This window comes from Oxyura jamaicensis, chromosome Z (assembly GCF_011077185.1).
Source record: "Oxyura jamaicensis isolate SHBP4307 breed ruddy duck chromosome Z, BPBGC_Ojam_1.0, whole genome shotgun sequence".
Classification (NCBI taxonomy): domain Eukaryota; kingdom Metazoa; phylum Chordata; class Aves; order Anseriformes; family Anatidae; genus Oxyura; species Oxyura jamaicensis.
In genome coordinates this window covers 46,272,256-46,292,174 of record NC_048926.1, presented here as the reverse complement: position 1 = coordinate 46,292,174, position 19,919 = coordinate 46,272,256, and the positions used below count along the sequence as shown (strand labels likewise).

Sequence of the window (19,919 nt, the reverse complement as noted above, 5' to 3'; positions counted from 1 at the left end):
GGTCTCATTTGACAGGAATCTGGAAAATATTGTTCCAATTTCCTGGAAGGGTGAGAGAGAAGAGAAGGTAAATACAGGCCTGTCAGTCTCACTTCAGGACCTGGTAAAATTATGGAGAAAATTATTGTGGGAGTTAGTCATAAACACCCAAAGTACAATGTGGTCAGTGGTGATAGCCAACATGGGTTCATGAGGGGAAGGACCTTTTTAAGGAACTTAGTTTCCTTTTATGACAAGTTCACCCATGCAGCTGTACAAAGGGGAGCCAGTAGATTGTAATCATTTTGGATTTCAGTAAAGCTTTCATTAAGGTTTCTCTCAGTACTATTTTTGGGAAAAAATAAATAATAACAATAGTACTGTTCAACATACAGCCAGATAAATGCATAATATGATGGGTGGACAACTGGATGATGGGTCAGGCTCAAAGAGTTATGGTAAATGCGGTAACAGCAGGCTGGTGGCCAGTCACTAGTGGTTTCTCCAGGGCTCCATTTTAGGACCAGTTCTCTTTAATGGTTTTCATAAATGACTTGGATATAGAACTTCAAGTTCCACTGAGTAAGTTTACAGATGACTCTAAAATTTGAGGAGCTGTTGATTCCATCAAGGGTAGAGAGGCCTTTCAGAGAGATCTTGAAAAATTAGAAGACTGGGCAATCACCAACTGCATCAAATTTAACAAGAGTAAATGCTAGATTCTGCACCTGTCACATGGCAATTGTAGGTATATATACAGACCGGGGGGATGGGAGGCTGGAGAGCAGCCCCACAGGAAGGAATCTGTGGGTTTTGGTCAACAGCAAGTTGAGTATGAGTCAGAAGTGTGTTCTGACAGCCAAAAGGGCCAACTGTATCCTGGAGCATATCAGACATATCATGGCTAGACAGTGATTATCCCACTCCATGTTGGAGTGGCCTCACCTCGAGTTTTGTGTGAAGTTTTGGGTACCACAATATAACAAAGATATAAAACTGTTTGGGAGCATCCAAGGGATGGCAACACATAAGGTAAAGGGTTAGGAGAGCAAGATGTATGAGGAGTGGCTGAATTCACTTGGTTTGTTCAGTCTAAAGAAGAGGAGCCTGAGGGGAGACCCCATCACAACAGAGGGGCTCTATAGTCTGGTGACTGTGATAGGACCTAAGGGAATGGCATGAAGCTACAACAGAGAGGCTTAGGCTGAATATTAGGAAAAGTTTCATTGCCAGGGTGGTTATCAGCCACTGGAACAGGCTCCCCAGGGAAAGCGGTCATGGCATCGAGCCTGTCAGAGTTCAAGAAACATTTGGACAACACTCTCAGATATATTTTTGAGTGGTCTTGTGAAGATCCAGGAATTGGACAGTACCATCCCTGTAAATCCTTTCCAGCATGGCACATTCTATGATTCCTGTTGTATTCCTGTTATATTTCTTCAATTTTTTTACCACTTCATTCGTCATATATTTTCTCCATAAAGGAATCAGTTTATTTTCCAGCAGTCTCTAACTTCCTAAGTATTTTCATCTCTTATCTTTTTTTTTTTTTTAAAAAAAAAAAAAAAGTTATGTTTTGCTCAGCTGATCTCTTCTGAACTTTCTCCATATAGCTGTCGTTTACATCTATTCATTAATATCAGATCTATCATTTTAAATTTAACTTCAGTAAATTACATCTGTGATGCAGCTTTGTAAAATTAGTAAAGGAACATAAACTAAGGATACTGAAAATCACAAACTGTAGGAGCTTAGGTCACTGGAGAAATTAGATAAACAGCCTCATCCCAGAAAGCAGGTGGTTCATGCCAGGAGAAGGATGGGATAAGCCTATTCCTGAAAATGCACAGAAAACCTCAATGATATCTGAGGATGTCATGAGTGGATGAGGGAAAGGCTGTGAATGTGGTCTAACTAGACATCAATAAGACTTTTGACATTGCTTTCCACAGAATTCTTCTGAATAGGCTGGCTGTCTAAGGCTTAGATGCTTTGTTGGATTAAAAAGTGTCTGGATGGCCCAAGGAGTTGTGGTAAATTGAGTTTAATCCAGTTAAAAGTCTGTCACTAGAGCTATCCCCAGGGCTCAGTACTGGTGCCAGATCTCTTCAATATTTTTACCAATGATCTGGAGGGGATCGAGTGCACCCTCAGTAAGTTTGCAGACAACACCAAATTAGGGGTGACCATCAATCTGCTCAAGGGAAGGAAGGTTCTGCAGAGAGGTCTGGAAAGGCTGGACTGATGGGCTGAAACCAACTGTATGAAGTTTAACAGGTCTAAGTGCTAGGTCCTGCAATGGGAACAAAACATCCCCATGCATTGCTACAGGCTTGGGGAGGTGTGGCTGGAAAGCTACCTGGTGGAAAGGGACCTGGGGGTGCTGGTTGATATCTGGCTGAATATGAACCAGGAGTGTGCTCACATGGCCAAGAAAGCCAAGAGCATCCTGGCTTGTATCAGGAACAGTGTGGCCAGTAGGACTAGGGAAGTGATTGTCCTTACATACTCAGTGCTGGTGAGGCCAGACCTCGAATACAGTGTTCAGTTTTGTGTCCCTCACTATGAGAAGGACACTGAGGTGCTGGAATATGTCCAAAAGAGGGCAAGGATGGTGAAGGGTCTATAAAACAATTATGTTATGAGGAGCAGCTGAGGGAGCTGGTTTTTTGTTGTTTATTTGTTTGTTTTGTTTGTTTTTTATGGTGGTGGTGTTTTGTTGTTTTTGTTTTTGTTTTGCTTTGTTTTAGCTAGGAGAAGAGAAGGCTCAGGGGAGACCTTATTATAATTTAGAATTACCTTAAAAGATGTAGTAGTGAGGTGGAGATTCTCCCAGGCTCCAAGTGATAAGAATAGGGAAAATGGCCTCAAGTTGCACCAGGCTGGATATTAGGAGAAATTTCTTTACTGAAAGAGTTGTGCGACATTAAAAGAGGCTGCCCAGGGAAACAGTTGGGTCACCATCCATGGAGGTCTTCAAGAAAAATGTAGATTTATAACTTACTTTCATGGTTTAGTGGTGGACTTCAGTACTAGGTTAAAGGTTGGCCTAGGTAATCTTAGAGGTCTTTTCCCACCTGAATAATTCTATGATTCTACGATCTGTTTTTTGTTTTGTTTGTTTGTTTTCCTGGGAATATTGTTTATTCCTAGCACAAACTAATGACACTGCTTAAACTGTCAAATTCAAGATTCAACTTCCTCCACAGTTTTAGGTGCAAGACTAATTTATTTATTATTATTATTATTTTACTTTTACATTTTTTAATTTAAAAAAATGGGTCTGAACTTTTTCATTTCCAGATGAACATTCATGTGAGTCCCCCCTGTTTCTTCTCTAAGGACTGCATTCTTTCCTGCCACTGATGATCAGTAACAAATAATCAGCTTTTCTTCTTCCTAGTCCTGTACCTTATGCATTCAACAACATTTATGTCTTTATTCAGTCTCTTGTTCACAAAACATTTCCAAACTGAAGCTTTGGCTTTCTCACCTGCCTAAAATCCAGACCTTCATTGTGTTAATTTACTCCTGTAATTTTCTCTATCAAACCTTGCAATAGATCTTATGTCTCTCTTGTGTGATATCCCTATTGTCCTTATTGCCATTGTGCAAATAGAAAACTTAAAAGTCTCTAAGATAAAAAGAAGACAGTGTCTATCTTACGAATATATATATGCACAATGAGAACTTACACAGTTCATTTGGTGGGGACAGTAACTTCTTTAGAGGAAGGTTATGTTTTATTTTTTTATTTATTTAATATATCTTATTGCATGTTACTTATTTGCCACAGGATTGATCCTATAGACAGATTATGTAAGGAAAATAAATAAATAAATAAAATAAATCTATAACAACAATGACAATTCATTTAGCTTCTAAGAACAGTTTAAATTAAGAATATTTACTTCATCTCTTATCTACTCTAATAAACTACATAAAGAATATGATAGTGATACAAATATGGAAGTTTTCTTCAGGCTGGTGAAGATTGTGTCTGTGTTAATGGTGTGAGGTTTTTTATTTTTATTTTATTTTATTTTATTTTATTTTATTTTACTTTGTGTGTGTATGAAGTCAAAATGTAGCAACTCCTCCTTTCAGTCTTGTCTGTTGCAAGTTTCACAACTAAAACTAAAGCTACAAAGAGGACGTGAGGTCGATCTCACTACTCCACAGTATGATACTGAAAATAATGTGTTTGTTATACTCAAAAGAGGTAATTAATGTCTTAGTAAAATAATACTTAGAGGACATTTGTTGGCACTGCTCTCAAATTCCCTGTTCTGTAATATGCCAAGGATATACGTGCTCTAAATACCTTAGTTTCGTATCATCAGTACTAATCTTTTGTCTTTATCCTCAGACTTTACACGAGTGATATCTTTGATAGACATTCATAGACAGGTTATTGCAGAGTTAACATATTTCCATGTATTTATGTACTTATTTATTTTTAATACAGGACCCATTTTTGATTATAAATTCTTTAAGGACAAAAACTGTCACATTTTATATGTTTGTTAAGCTTACATCCAGAAAAAAAAAAAAAAAAAAAAAAAAAATCATTCAATTTTTGCCTCTTAATAATAGTCAATTAGGTAGTCAGTTATGGAGTTATATGCAATATTAAATGAGCTCCCCTGTATTTTCCACATGTAGTTCTTGTCTTTCTCATTTAGTTGTCAGTAATGTTCCTTAGTTTTCTATCTCCTTCTCTGCATTGTTTTCTGTATAAGCAGTAATAAGTAGACATGGTAACTGGATGCAGTGGAGCTGCTTGGACTGGAATCCTTCCTGTGGCTTCCTGGGTTAAGAACAGGCAGGCAGGATGTTTTCACAGAATCACAGAATGTTTTAGGTTGGAAGGAACCTCTGGAGGTCATCTGTTCCAACACACCTGCTCAAACCAATAACCACCTAGAACCAGTATCTCAGGGCCATGTCTAGTTGTTTTTTGAATATTTCTAAGGAGGCAGACTCCACAACCTCTCTGGGCAACCTGTGACTGTGCTCAGTCACTTGAACAGTGAAGTGTTTCGTGACATTCAGAAGGAACGTCCTGTGTTTCAGTTTGTGAGCACTGCCACCTGTCCTGTCTTTGACCACCACTGAAAAAGGCTACATCCTTTTATACTACTCCTTCAAGTATTTACATATATATTAATAAGATACCCCTGAGCCTTCTCTTCTCCATTCTAAGCAATCCTCCATCTCTCACCCTTTCCTCACATGAATGAGGCTCCAGTTCCCACCATCTTCCTGGCCTTTCACTGGACACTGTTCAAGAGTTCCTTGTCTCTCTTGTACTGGAGGTCTCTGAACTGGACACGGTACTCAAGTGTGGCTTCAGCAGTCCTGAGGAGAGAGGAAGGATTACCCCCCTCAATCTGTTGACAATGTTTTGTCTAATGCAGCCCAGGACACCATGAGTCTTCTCTGCTGCAAGGGCACACTGCTAGTCCATGTTCAGCTTAATGTCTATCAGGACCCCAAGGTCATTGAATCATAGAATGACTTGGTTTGGAAAGGACCACATAGATCATATAGTTCTAAGCCCTCTGCCATGGGAAGGGATGCCACACATTAGCTCAGGTTGCCCAGGACCTCATCCAGCCTGGTCTTGAACATCTCCAGGGATGGGGCATCCACAACCTCTCTGGGCAACCTGTTCCAGTGTCTCACTGCCATCTGGGTGAAGAATTTCATCTTAATATCTAATTTAAATCTCCCTTCTTTTAGTTTAACCATTCAATCTCTCAGAGTTTCTACATAGGAAAGGTGCTCCATCCCTTAGATCATCTTCATGTCCTCCCTCTGGACCGATTCTAACAGATCCACATCCTTCTTGTGCTGGGGGCCCCAGACCTACATACAGTACTCCAAGTGGGGCCTCACAAGGTCAGAGTAAATGGAGACAATCACCTGCCTCAGCCTGCTGGCCACTCCTCTTTTGATGGAGCCCAGGATTCAGTTGACCTTCTGGGTTGCAATTATTCACTTCTGGCTCAAATCAAGCTTTTAATACATCAGAACCCACAAGCCCTTCTCTTCAGGGCTATTCTGAATGATTTTTTTTCTCCCACTTTGTACTCATGTCCCGGATTGCCCCAACCCAGGTACAGCATCTTGCACTTGGACTTGAGGAAGTATGAGCAGATCCTGTGAATCTTATTGAGCAGTTTGTATCAGCAAACGTTTCAGCTTTAATATCCATAGGGAACTCTTTGAGGATCAAGAGCTGCTATGAAGAAGAGACAGGTCCTCCTAACCATGTAGAGCAAAAGAATATTTTCCAACAGAGTAGCAAACCTTTTGAGAGCTGTAATCTAGAAATGATGAGGGAGGGAGATGATGACCCACAATGAAGTGAAGAAGTCATGGACTTGAAAAACAGAAGCTTCAGGGTGATGTGGAATAGATACCTTGAAAACAGCAAACCAGGGCTCCAGAATGAACATATCAAGTGCATGCACAAAAGCAGGGAATTGCTCCTGTGAGGATAGCATGATGGGAAATGTTTTAACACTTTGCCTAGGAAATCAACACAAGTGGACACCTCCCTGAAGTACCTGCATGCTAACATACACAATATAGTGAACACAGAGAAAGAACTGAGGTCTTCATGTAGTTGATTACTACAGTCTCATCGTGACTAAAAATACATGTTGAGATAGCTCACATGATTGGAGTGGTGCCATGGATGCATACAGGCTGTTTAGACAGAATCATCCAGTGCAATGAGGAGGCAATTGTCATTTATGTTAGGAGAGCAACAGGGATAAATGAATCTTTTTTCCTGGGTACTCTTGATGAGCTATATCAGAATTAATATAGGATTAGATGGCAGACCAAATGTCAGCACAATGCTGGCATTGTGGTGGATGTCTGGTATAGACTGCCTGATATAGGAGAAATAGGTGAGGCCTTCTTCAGACAACTGGAAGTCTTAGGTTCTCAGAACCTCATCCTAATTGGGGTCTTTAATCACACTGATATCTTTTGGAGGGAAAACACAGAAAGGAATAAACAATCCAAGTCTTTTATTGAATTATTTGATAATAATTCCCCAACGCAAGTGATTGAGCAGCTGACCAAATGATATTCTCTTCTGGCCTCATACTTACAAAGAAACACTGGCTGGGGATGTAAAAGTGAGGACTTCCTCACTTTTGTTATGACAAGCATGAGACTGTGATGCTCAAGATCCTGAAAGAAGAGAAGAAGACAGACAGCAGCATCACAGAAAATCAAATAAAGGTCACCACGGATGAGCAAGGAACTTCTAAATGAGCTCAGACATTAAAAGCAAGTGTACAAGAGGTGGAAACAAGATCAGGTGATGCAGAAGGAGTATTGTCTAAGCATGCAGGGATTTTGTTAGGAAAGCCAAAGCACACTTGGATTTCAATCTGTTAAAGGACATGCAAGACAATAAGAAGTGATTCTACAGCTATACAGCAGTAAAAGGAAGACGGAAATATGTGGATTCACTGCTGAACACTGGGGACAGAGGATCTGGCAGTAAAAGACATGAGCAAGGCCAAGGTACACAATGCCCTCTTAAACATTTGCTAAGTCTTGATTTCAGGAATCTCAGATACTTGAAGGCCCAGGAGAAAAGTACACAGCACAAGAGACCGTCAGTGGAGGAGGAACAGGTTAGGAAACATTTAAACAAATTTGAGATATGTAAACTAATTGACCTAATGGGGAGTGCCTAGGAACACTGAAGGAACTGGCCAAGGTCAATTTGAGGTCTGTATCATTTATCTTTGAAAGGCAGTGGCAATCAGGAGAGATTCCTAAAAATTGTGAGAGCAAAATTCCCAAAATCGACACAAGGTATCAACACAGGTGGGGGCTGAGCAACAGCCTTGTCTTAAATCTCCTCAAGGGAGGGATTAAATGGTTTCCAACCTGAAAACAGCAGAACTGATAGATTCACAAGCCAAGTATGACTGGATCCTTGTCTCTGATTTGAGCAGAGTTAAGAATCTCCCTCTTGCCACTGAAATGCCCCTACACAACAGATACCATGCTCTGGAGCTCAAAAAAGGAGTGGATGTCAACAACAACAGTGGTAATGGCTAAGACCCAGGAAAGAGCAACTGTAAAAAGGTAGACCAACATATTATTTCTTTAAGAACCAATTTCATTAAAAAAAAAAAAAAAAAAAAAAAAAAAAGAGCATGTTGGTAAATGGAGATTCCTCTGCCCAGACAGTATCTCAGGAGAGGTTTGCTGCCTGCCTGAGATCTGTATTTGTGACATCACAAAGAAGCTATCAACCTTGATCAAGCCAGAGGGAGTATCATCCATACCTGTTTTTTCAAGTAGGGACTACTGAGGCCTCAACAAGGAGGCTATGAGGCTATGAAACATCAAAAGGGACTTTATGTCCCTTGGAAAAATGGGATCAGGAGCACAAGTACTGTTCTCCTCAATCCCCCCAGTTGGAAACTGGGACCCGCAGAGGAGGCAGCATATGGATAACTTAAATGAGTGGCTGCGTAGCTGGTTCCATGATCAAGGTTTCAGGTTCTATGATCTCTGGTGTGCTTTTGAGAGGCTGGACATGCTGCCATGGGATGGAGCAAACCTAATCAAATGGGGCAAGAGTGTTTTGGGCAGCAAGCTGGCCAGACTCATTTAAACTACATTTGGTGGAGGAGAGGGGATGTACCTGTCTGTGTAAGAGAACAACTGAATGCTAGTACTTTAGAAATGGTAGGGAAACACCCATGAATCATCCCACAGGTATTAGAAAGGACTCCTCTAAAAAGGTAACATGGCTCTTAGCCCACTTGAAGTGCCTCTACACCAATGCATGCATCATGAGAAGCAAGCAGGAGGAGCTGGAAGCGACAGTGCAATTGAAAAACTATGATCTAATTGCTGTTATGGAAATGTGGTGGGATGATTCACACAGCTGGAACATTGAAACGGAGGGCTAAAAGCTTTACAAGTGAGACAGGCAGTGAAGGAAGAGGGGGTGTGTTGCCCTCTATGTTAAGAAATGGATAGGCTATGAAGAGTTCCCTCTGAGAGACAGCCAAGAGCAGGTTAAGAGCCTGTGGCTGAAAATTAAGGACCAGACCAACAAAGGACATCCTGTGGTTGGGGTCTACTACAGGCCACCCTATCAAGAGGAGCCTGTTGAAAAGGTCTTCTTGCTTCAACTACAAGAAGCATTGTGCTCAGAGACTCTCATCCTCCTGGGGGATTTCAACAACCCAGATGTTTGCCAGGAAAGCCATGTGGTGGGAAGTAAGCAATCCAGGAGAATCTTGGAGTCCATTGAGGACAACCTCCTCATCCAGGTATTAGACAAACTAACCAGATGAAAAGTGGTACTGGACCTGGTGCTCACCAATGCAGAAGAGCTTATTAAAGAGGTTAAGACTGGAGGAAGTCTGGGCTGCAGTGACCATGTTGCTCTGTTTGAGTTTGTGATCTCAAGGGATATACGCCTGGCTAAGAGCAAAGTCAGGACCTTGAACTTCAGAACAGTGAACTTCCATCTGTTCAAAGAATTAGTAGATTAAATCACATGTGACACAGTCCTTAGGGACAGAAGATCACAACAGAGCTGGCAACCCATCAAGGATTTTTTTCCTTAGAGCACAATAACTTTCCATTTCCCTGTCTTATAAAGCAATCAGGGAGGGCAGAAAACGGGGATGGCTGAGGAAAGACCTGCTGGCCAGACTGAGGCAAGAGGCGGAAATGCTCAGACGGTAGAAACAGGGCCACATGCCCTGAAAAGAGACAGAAATGCTGTCCAGATGTGCAGGGATGGGAGCAGGGAAGCCAAGACACTGACAGAACTAAATTTGGCGAGGGAAGCAAAGAATAAAAGAAGGGGTAATACAGGTATATTGGCTACAAAAAAAAAGACTAAAGAGAGCATATCACCTCTGACAAATGAAGACAGAGAAATGGTAACAACAGATGAGGAGAAACCAGAGGTACTCAAAGACTTCCTTGCCTCGGTCTTCATACTGGTCAGACTTCCCCCATCTCTTGTGTCCCCAAACCTCTAAGCAGGGGCAGGGAGACCAGAGTCCCTCCCACTAAGCAAAGAGCAAGTTCAGAAACTCCTGAAGCAACTTACTAACTACAAGTCTATGGGCCCTGTTGACATGCATCCCAGGGTCCTGAAGGAATTGGCTGACATGGTCCCCAAGCCACTCTCCATCATATTTTAAAAAGCATGGCAGTCAGGAAAAGTCCATGGTGACTGGAAAAAGGGAAACACACTCCCATTTTTAAAAAGGGTAGAAAGAAAGACCCATCAAACTACAGACCAGTGAGCCTCCCCTCTGTGCTTAGCAAGATCATGGAACGGATCCTCCTGGAGGCAATGTTAAGGTACATCCAGAAGAAGGAGGTGATTCGAGACAGCCAGCATAACTTCACCAAGGGCAAATCATGCCTGACCAATCTGGTGGCCTTCTATGACAGAGTAACTGCATCAGTCAACAAGGCAGACAGACTAATATCATCTACTTGGACTTTTGTAAAGTCTTTGACATGGTACCACATAATACCCAAATCTCTAAATTAGAAAGATACGCATTTGTTGGGTGGACAATCCAGTGGGTAAGAATTGTCTCAATGCCCACTCCCGGAGTGTTGTGGTCAATGGTTCTATGTCCATGGGGATGATGATGATGAACTTTGTCCCTCAGGGGTCTGTCTTGGGACCAGTGTTTTTTACTGTCTTTATCAGTGACATTGACAATAGTATTAGGTGCCCCCTCAGCAAGTTTGCAGATGACATCAAGTTGAGTGGTATGGTTGATACCAAAGAATGAAGAGATGTTATTCAAAGGGATTTGGACAGGCTGCAGAAGTGCGTGCATGTGAAACGCATGAGGTTCAACAAGTCCAAGTGCAAGATGATGCACCTGGGTTGGGGTAATCCTGGACATGAAGAACTCATTGAGAGCAGACATTCAGAGAAAATTTTGGGAGTTCTAGTGGACAAAAAGCTTGACATAAGCCAACAGTGTGTACTTGCAGACCAGAAGGCCAACTGCATCTTAGGCTGTGTCAAAAGAGGTCAAGGGATTTGATTGTCCCCCTCTACTTTGCCCTTGTGAGGTCCCACTTGGAGTGCTGTGTCCAGGTCTGGAGCCCCCAACACAAGAAGGATGTGGGTCTGTTAGAATGGGTCCAGAGGAAGGCCATGAAGATGATCCAGGGGCTGAAGCACCTCTCCTATGTAGAAACACCAAGAGAGCTGGGCCTGTTCACTCTGCACAAGAGAAGGCTCCGAGGGCAACCTCACTGTGACCTTTCCATACTCAAAGGGGGCTTATAAAAAAAGATGGAGAAGGGTTTTTTACTCGGGTAGATGATAGTACAAGGAGGAATGGTTTTAAACTAAAACATGAGAGATTTAAGTTAGAGATTAGGAGGAAATTCTTCACTCAGACGGTGGTGAGTCACTAGAACAGGTTGCCCAGAGAGGTTGTGGATCCCTGGAGATGTTCAAGACTAGGCTGGATGAGGTCCTGGGCAACCTGATCTAATGGGTGGCATCCCTGCCTATGGCAGGGATGTTCTATGATGTCCCAAGTCTATGATTCTATGATTCCATGAAATGATTTCCAAACATGTGAAGGACAAGAAGATTACTGAGAGTATTCAACATGGAAAGGAAATAAAGAGGAAATCATGTTTACCAAACTTGCCTTTTCCAGTTAGATAAGCAGTTTGGTGAGTTAGGGGGAGTATTTGATGTTGCTTATATTGAGTTTAGCAAGAGTTTTGACGTTGTTACAAGAATAGCCAACTGATAGGTATAATCTATTTAAGTGGTCAAAGAGGCAGACTGAAAACTGTCCAAATTTTCTCACTGAAGGTGTTGTGATCATGCCACACAGTCAAATTCTTCACAGTCACATATCCACTTAGGGTATATCTGGTTGATACTGGTTACAGTACTCTTACATCTTCAGTATTGACCTGGTTAATGAATCTCAAGGTACCTTCAGCAAATAAACATTTGGGGAAGTGATTGAGACATCATGGGTAGTGTGATAAATAACTGAGTCCCAAATAGGATTCTAATTAAAGTTTGTAATTTATTAAGTGAATAGAGGCAAGCAAACAGCGCTGGGTGCACCAGGAGCCTCTGCTCCACCAAGACACACACCTATTACATCAGGTGCCTGATTTTTATGCTCCTAGACTAATACATATTCATCACTATTCCTAGAAAAGGCAGGGTTCTTATAATTAGTTCCCGGAATCCAAACCCTCTCCAGACGCATGCGTATCAGTCTCTGGTGGTTTTTCTGGGGGTCTCTTGTGCTGAAGGCTCATAGTCTTCCTCCCAGGCTTTGTCCTTTGGTTGTCCTTCAACTCCCCCTTTCTCCTTATTTGGTGATCCCTTTGCCGGATATCAGAGGCTTGCGCAGCGTCCCATGCAAAAGTCAACAGTTTCCTAAAAACTCCTTCGTTCTCTTATCTCCCAGACTAGAGTCTCAATGTTTGTCCTTCAAACCCTTTATTTACACAAATTGCTGGACCGTTCCTTTGCATGATACAAGAACTATGTACACTAATCACTCTGTTTTTCTTAGATAGAAGGTTATATTTCATCATGCGGCCCTAGCATTGTTCCATACTGACACGAATCCAAGGAACACATTTCACAGTAGTGTTGTCATTTAGAGGGACATGAAGCCTCTGCCTGTAAATGGGCTGACAGGAATCTCATGCAGCTTAACAAGGCAAAATGCAATTATCTTCATTGGACGAATAACCCCAGCAAGGGTTTACGAGTACACAGTAGAATCTGACTGTGGCTTTACAGCGAAAGACATGGGGTCTTGACAAATACAACGTTGAGCATGAGCCAGCAATATGCCTTTGCAGTTCATGAGGACAACACCATTGTGGATTGTTTTAGGAAGAGTGTCAACAACAAGTCAAAAAAAGGTGATCTTTGTCCTCTACATAGTCCTGATGATGAGATACATATGGAACACTGGGTCCTGTTCTGGAATGCTCACTGTAAGAAAGACATGGACATATGAGAGCAAATCCAGGAAAATACCACAAGTATGACTAAGATACTAGAGTGTCTGTAATATGAGTAGATGATGAGCAAATTGGGAATGGAAATGAGAAGGTACACAAATGGTTCTTACCTCTGTGCATAAATATCTAACAGGACAGATTCAGGACCTTTCCAATGGTGTCCAGTGACAGCACTAGAAGCAAATGGTGATACAAAGTAATTGTAAATGTGTTCCAGCTTCAAAGTTGTAATTCAGCTTAATCAAACTTATAATTTATTTAACATGTCAGTAAACATGTCAGTATTTAACATGTCAGTAAAATACCATTTGATTAAGAGAACCAGGCCCTATTCATAACTAAAAAGCCTTCAGGTCAAAATATTTCTGTTTCTACAATAGTAGGCCATAGTATTTTAAAATGCTATGCAGCTATCCACACTGATTTTAATAGCAGCTTAAAACTACACCCTGCCATGAAGACCCTGAATATCACTGAAATGTAATGGATTTGGATTTTCATTTATTTATTTATTTATTATTTGATTAATTTGAATTAATTGTCGGTAAATTAATGGAGATTTTCCCTCTAAGAACACAGTCAGAGCAAAAATGGTCAAAATACGTCATGGCTCAAAGGAATATAAGATCTTTCAGCCTATGAAGTTAGTGTTATATTGAAACACAAACCAGAATTTCTTCTGTTTACCTTGCTTTATTATTAAGTGACAATGACATAATTAGAACAGGCCAGTCTTAACATTTAGGCAAGAACAGGAACAGCAGAAACAAGCTACACTCTACTGGGCGGAGCTAAATCTGTTAGTGAAACTCCATATTGTATTGAAATAATCCACATCTCTTCCTTTTAGACATTGCATTATACATTATCTTTCATTTCTTTACTTCTAGGGTCCGAGATGGTTGGTTTTGATGGGAAAAGTTGTCTAATTTACACATTCAATCAAAAAATCACGAGTACACTGAAAGATGTGATTTCTCTGAAGTTTAAGACAATGCAAAATGATGGAATTCTTCTCCACAGAAAAGGACAGAATGGAGACCACATCACCCTGGAATTACTTAAAGGAAAGCTGTCCCTTCTTATTAATTTAGGTAACAGCTACAGTCTCATAACGTTAATATATATATAATATAGTTATTAGATATTATTTGACTAAAACTTATTTTATTTCATTAATCAGATTTAAATATATAGTACATGATAAACTAGCAGTATATATTCGAATATTTATATTTTTATATGGAATTAATAGTTTCTTATTTTTCTTCTCTCAAGGTGATAAAACTCTTTCTTCTAATGCCCAAATTAATATTACCCTGGGCAGTCTTTTGGATGATCAACATTGGCATTCTGTTCTCATTGAGCATTTTAACAATCAAGTAAACTTTACAGTGGATAAACACACTCATCATTTTCATGCTAAAGGAGAATTCAATTATTTGGATCTTGATTATGAGGTGTGAAAATTACCTTTCCTTTATTACATTTATTAACTTTGTTATATAACAACAACAACGACAACAAGCAAAGAGGATAGAGCTTAGGGAAGTTTTAATGGTTGAGGCTTCAGGGATTTTCTGCTTTGGAATGAACCAAAGAGAGGCATTCTTAAATTATTAATGTTGTGCTGGACCTGCAACTGAAAGTTTTTAATAGACCAACTTTTTCATCTCAGAATTCATTTTTTCTTAAATATTTTATTTCAGTACCACTGAAAATGTGTTAAACAATTTGTAAACATAATTTAAATAAATTTATTTATTTATTTTACTTTAAAAATATTACTCTTTAATAAAAATAATTAGCTCAAAGTTATTATCCATGGCTTGATTAAAATTACAAAAAACACAAATCTGTGTCAGAGATGCTTGGGGTAAAACTTAAATTGCTGTTAAATCCAGCAAATATGTTATGAAAGAAATCTAGTTTACACATGGTAGAATGATGAAAAAGAGTAAATGTAATTTGCTGTGATAGTTTTCCACCCATAAGAAACTGTAGGAAACCACTATTTTAGTCTGTAAATTGAAGATGGTATTCATTATATTTGCCTTGTTCTGTTTGGTGGAGGATATGATGATAGAGCATCATTTGAGCCTGCAGATCTAAGTTATTTTTTTTCTCCCTATTCAATGTCTTAAGCAGTTAAGAGAAAGATTTCATGCTGTTTCATATCTGCAGTATCCCATCTCAACAATATCATTCACAAGATTGAAGTCATAACTTTGTTTTAAATTTCTGAGTCTAAGCTGCAATGCTAAGACTTAGAGGATCACACCTAAATAAATAAATATGCTTGTTAATTTCAACTAAGTGGCTAATATATCTATTTTACCAGTATTACAAATTCATTCTTCCTCTATTCCAGTACAAGGTAGAAAGGAAAGCAAAAACTGGGAAAAAGATTGAAAACTTCCAAAAGACTATGAAAAGCAGTATTTAGAATTGCATTTCTTACTATCAACATTTCTCAATTTAGTAATTTAATGATGCTTATGCCATGATATAGCTCATTCTTTATATATAAAATGATTGTAAACATTAAGTGAAATTTCAGAATGAAAAGATAATTAGCTTCAACTGATCTTTCCTACAATTATTTTGAATGCCAAATTGGGATTGCTTTGAAATGGGTGAGTTCAAAAGTTCACTTTACTGGTATCCTATTTCTTACAGTGCCGAAGTGTGAAAACATTGACCAGGGAATAGATCAAGTCACCTTCATGGCAATGCTTTTCTAAAACAATATACTCTTTTCTAACAGTTTTTGTGTCAGGGATTTAGTGAGATGTGCTTTTTTTTTTTTTTTTTTTTTACTTATTAGATTGCAAAATATTTTTATTTTTTATTTTTTTTTATCAGATCTTACAATGCATTTCTGAACTTAGTTAAACCTACAGCATCACATCACAGCCTAACTAACAATTCTGAGAGGGAAACATTACCTTTGCTTTTTTTTTAATCTACCCCAGACTAATTTAATTGATGTACCCTGGTTCTGTATTATGGTAGTTATGATTTGCTTATAATGGAGTGGTCAGATTCAAATTTACTAAAGCTGGAAAATTCTCTTCTCCCTTTTAGCAATGTCCAGATGTGTCTGTACACACTGGACCTTGTCCTTCTCCTTTATTTTGCAGCTGTAATGGACTCTTAAAAATGATAATTCTCTTTATGAAGTTAGTATAAAAAGGAATATATATATATAAATGCATATTTATAACTTGATTATATATATATATATAGTGCATATGTATAAGTTAATATAACTCTACTCTTGTTAGTCTGTTCTTTTAATACACAGATGTCATATAATAAATAGCCATGAAGTAGTGGATTCAGTATTGGACAATCTTTGACTTCTCTTACATTATTAGTAACTTCTTTCATTAGAAAATTACTTAATAGTATTATTGATTTCTCTTCTCTTTCTAAGCTCAGCTTTGGAGGGATCCCAGTGCCTGGAAAATCAGGGGCTTTGTCACGCAGGAATTTTCACGGGTGTTTTGAGAATATTTATTATAATGGAGTGAGCATTATTGACCTGGCCAGGAGGCATAGATCTCAGATCTCCTTCGTGGTAAGAGATTCACAGAATAAATAAGTAAAATAAAATAAAATAAAATAAAATAAAATAAATAACAATAATTAAAAAAATAAATAAAGCCTATTCAACGTGTTGATATACAGTTCTAATAAAATCCTTGTTGTTCAATTAAAGAAAAAAACGATCACCTAATTGGAATGTTTAATCTCTGCTGTTGTACATATTCACCCAGTAGATAATACAGGATTCATTTTATTGTTCAGATCTCTAGCTAATATTTAGGTGTGAGTGATATCTCAAAGTTGTATGGAATCACTCTGTTTTACATATACAAGAAACAGTCAGCTATACAAGATCTACCTAAACTCTTCCAAATACTCTTTCACTTCTGTACCTGATAAAAACACCACCAGTACATTTTTAAAGCTTTCTATTGCTGAGGGTGCCATTCCATTTCTCTAGAGCACTGTGATTTGATAGATAAGTTCTGCTTGTCAATTTATACTGTTCGTTGAAGAGCTGTAATTTAGGTTGTTGGCTTTAATACATTTGTTGTGATACAGCCAACAGCTGTAGTAGACAAATCCCTGCCATTTAGAGAAATAGTTTAAATAATAAACAAAATTCCTTCTGCTACAGAAGGTTTTCAACTAAACAAATTAACAAACAAAATCATTTTGTCCTTTGTTTCTTTTCCCTATTTGGAACATTCAGAGACAATCTCTGTTTTCACTATTTATTTATCCATTTATTTAACAACCAGCAGAAAAAGAGTTATGATGGAAAGTATCAATTCAAAATAAATAAATAAATAAAAATAATAATAAAAAATGATACCTCTGTACAGTATCCTGTCCATGACAATGATAGATGTTGGTGAGGCTAGAGAATGAGAAACTATGAAATTGTTGACAAGAAATGTCATTGTTTTCATCTCAAATGACTGAACTGTTTTGCTACTTTCAAATCTATTTAGATGTTTTATAATGTAATGTGCCAGAAAGTATTTGTGTTACTACAGAATCTCTATTAAACAGCCACTCTGCTGGTCTATCAGGCAACTGTCCAAATAATAAGGATGGGGAATCTGCAGATGGAAATTTTTTAACATTTGATTAAGTTTCTAATCTGATGACTGCCCTTTTACTATGGGTCTGTTCAGTAAACTATTCATCTCTCTACAGATGAGTTTATAAAACAGAGCCTTTATTCATTTATATATTTTACTTGAAGGAAAACAAAACAGATAAACTTTAATGCCTTGCTAGGCCAGGGGCTAGTGAGATTTTTTTTCTTAGATTGATTTTATAGTTTTATCTTATAAGGTCAAAGTTTTATGTGCCTTTAAAAGTTTAAAAGCTGTTTGTGTTGAAAAGTTGTTAAATGTGTCTTAAATTCTAAAAAGTTTGTTTTAGTTACCATCTGTACAGAACTACTTAGTTATATTTCAAATGATGGCAAGTCATTAGATCAAAGTACATGTTTTATCACTATCAGGAGTCATAAAGTATTAACATACTTTGACACCAGACTCAAAAAATATATGTCTTCTTATTTATATCGTTTCGTACAACAGCTGTTACAGCTAGAGCTCAGAGTCCATGGACTCACCCTCAGATTTATTTAAGCACCTAGGAACCAGTGATTTCAGGAACAATCAAGCACAAAATAAAGGTTAGATAATTAAATATTAATCGTAATCTGATCCATGTGGGCCCACTGGAAAATAAATAAATAAATAGATAAAATAAGAGACCTTTTTTATAAAGTATGTGTTTCATATTTGTAAGTAATAAGAATTTATATGTGTAATTTTCACTGATTATTTCTGAAAATGAGTACTGAGTTCAGTGAACATCTCCAGTTGCATTGTATTGGAATGACTGTTAATTGGTCCTATCTATCTATCTATCTATCTATCTATCTATCTATATATTTCTCTCTCAGATTTAACACTGCCATAAACACTGGCCCAGCCCAGAATTTTTTCTCTGCATACAGGCATTCAGGATTGTATAAATAATTATATGAAACCTAGCATTCAGTGGGATTTCATCTGATATTCAGATATTTGTCAAGATCCTAATGCTTCTCGTGGATGAACCAAAATAAACTCAAAGTGTCTCTGTTTAACTACTGAAGTATTATTCTATCACCTAATTTAGGATCTTATATCATTCACTCAAAGGTTTTTGCCACTCTTTGCTTGTGCAGATATTGTTCTTGCCAAAGAATCAGGTAAACATTCCTCAAACTGCTGATTTTCTTACATATTTGTACTTGTTTTTTAGACTAAGACATTAAAGAGTGTTAAATTCTATACGTTCAAATACTTTGAAACTATGTAGTGTCCATGCAAATGTTCTCATAACGGGTTTTACCCAAATGTTTCTAATTCCGTTCTTGTTTCATTTCTTTCTAGGGCAACATATCTTTCTTGTGTTTAGAGCCACAGGTGATTCCTGTTACATTTCTGAGCTCCAGGAGTTACCTGGCACTGCCTGGCACTTTGGGCCAAGAAGAAGTATCCATCAGTTTCCAATTTCGCACCTGGAACAAAGAGGGACTTCTGTTATCTAGTAAACTACATAGGTCTTCAGGTGGTATCCTGTTATATCTGAGTGATGGGAAAGTTAAAATCAATCTTCGTAAGCCAGGCAAAGCCCTGAGTGACATTAGTGCAGGTAATAGACATGAAGAAAAAACAACAAAAAAAATAAAACAAAACAAAAGATTATTATGGAGGAAAAAAAAAAATAATAATAATAATAACTAACACCTTTGTCATGGACTTGGCTTGCAAATTTATATTACTTTTTTTTTTTTTTATGAATTCTTTATTTTCTTAGAAATTTATATATGCTTATATGGTTGCTGGTTTATTTATATATATATATTTTTTTTTTTCTCAGTGATTATTTGAGTAAAAATTACTTGCAATAACACAGACTGCAAGTTGAGTCTTTAATTTGGGTATATGGTATGTACAGCTCCTGTGTATAATCTAAGAAATGTATGAAGCAGGTTTTCCAGTTGTGAAATGTATCAAGTTAATTTCTTATTCTATGAAGCTATTTGTCCGTGCATTTACAAGGTATACAATTACTCATTTTTGTATAAAGTTATATATTAGTACATATATTTTGTTTGTTATTACCTAGAAGTCTCAATTACAGAGCTTTCTATTACCTACATATAGAAAACTTGCCAAACACCAGGTCATATTCCAGGAAGCTGAGGCAGGCCTGAGTCTGTATTAAGAAAAAGATGTATAGTAATGATAAAAACAAATGAAGAAATTGAGGAGACTCAATAATTGAAAACAAAAGCT

At 38.1% G+C, this 19,919-nt stretch overlaps 1 protein-coding gene across 1 annotated transcript in view; it reads left to right on the top strand.

The window, feature by feature from the left end:
* The window catches only part of CNTNAP4 (contactin associated protein family member 4), a 175,667-nt gene that overhangs the window by 95,532 nt on the left and 60,216 nt on the right, over window positions 1-19,919 (top strand). The window contains exons 5-8 of the mRNA XM_035309930.1: window positions 13,929-14,132; window positions 14,317-14,498; window positions 16,478-16,621; window positions 19,011-19,272. Coding sequence (XP_035165821.1) covers window positions 13,929-14,132; window positions 14,317-14,498; window positions 16,478-16,621; window positions 19,011-19,272 — 792 coding nt within the window. The remainder of the gene's footprint in view (window positions 1-13,928; window positions 14,133-14,316; window positions 14,499-16,477; window positions 16,622-19,010; window positions 19,273-19,919) is intronic.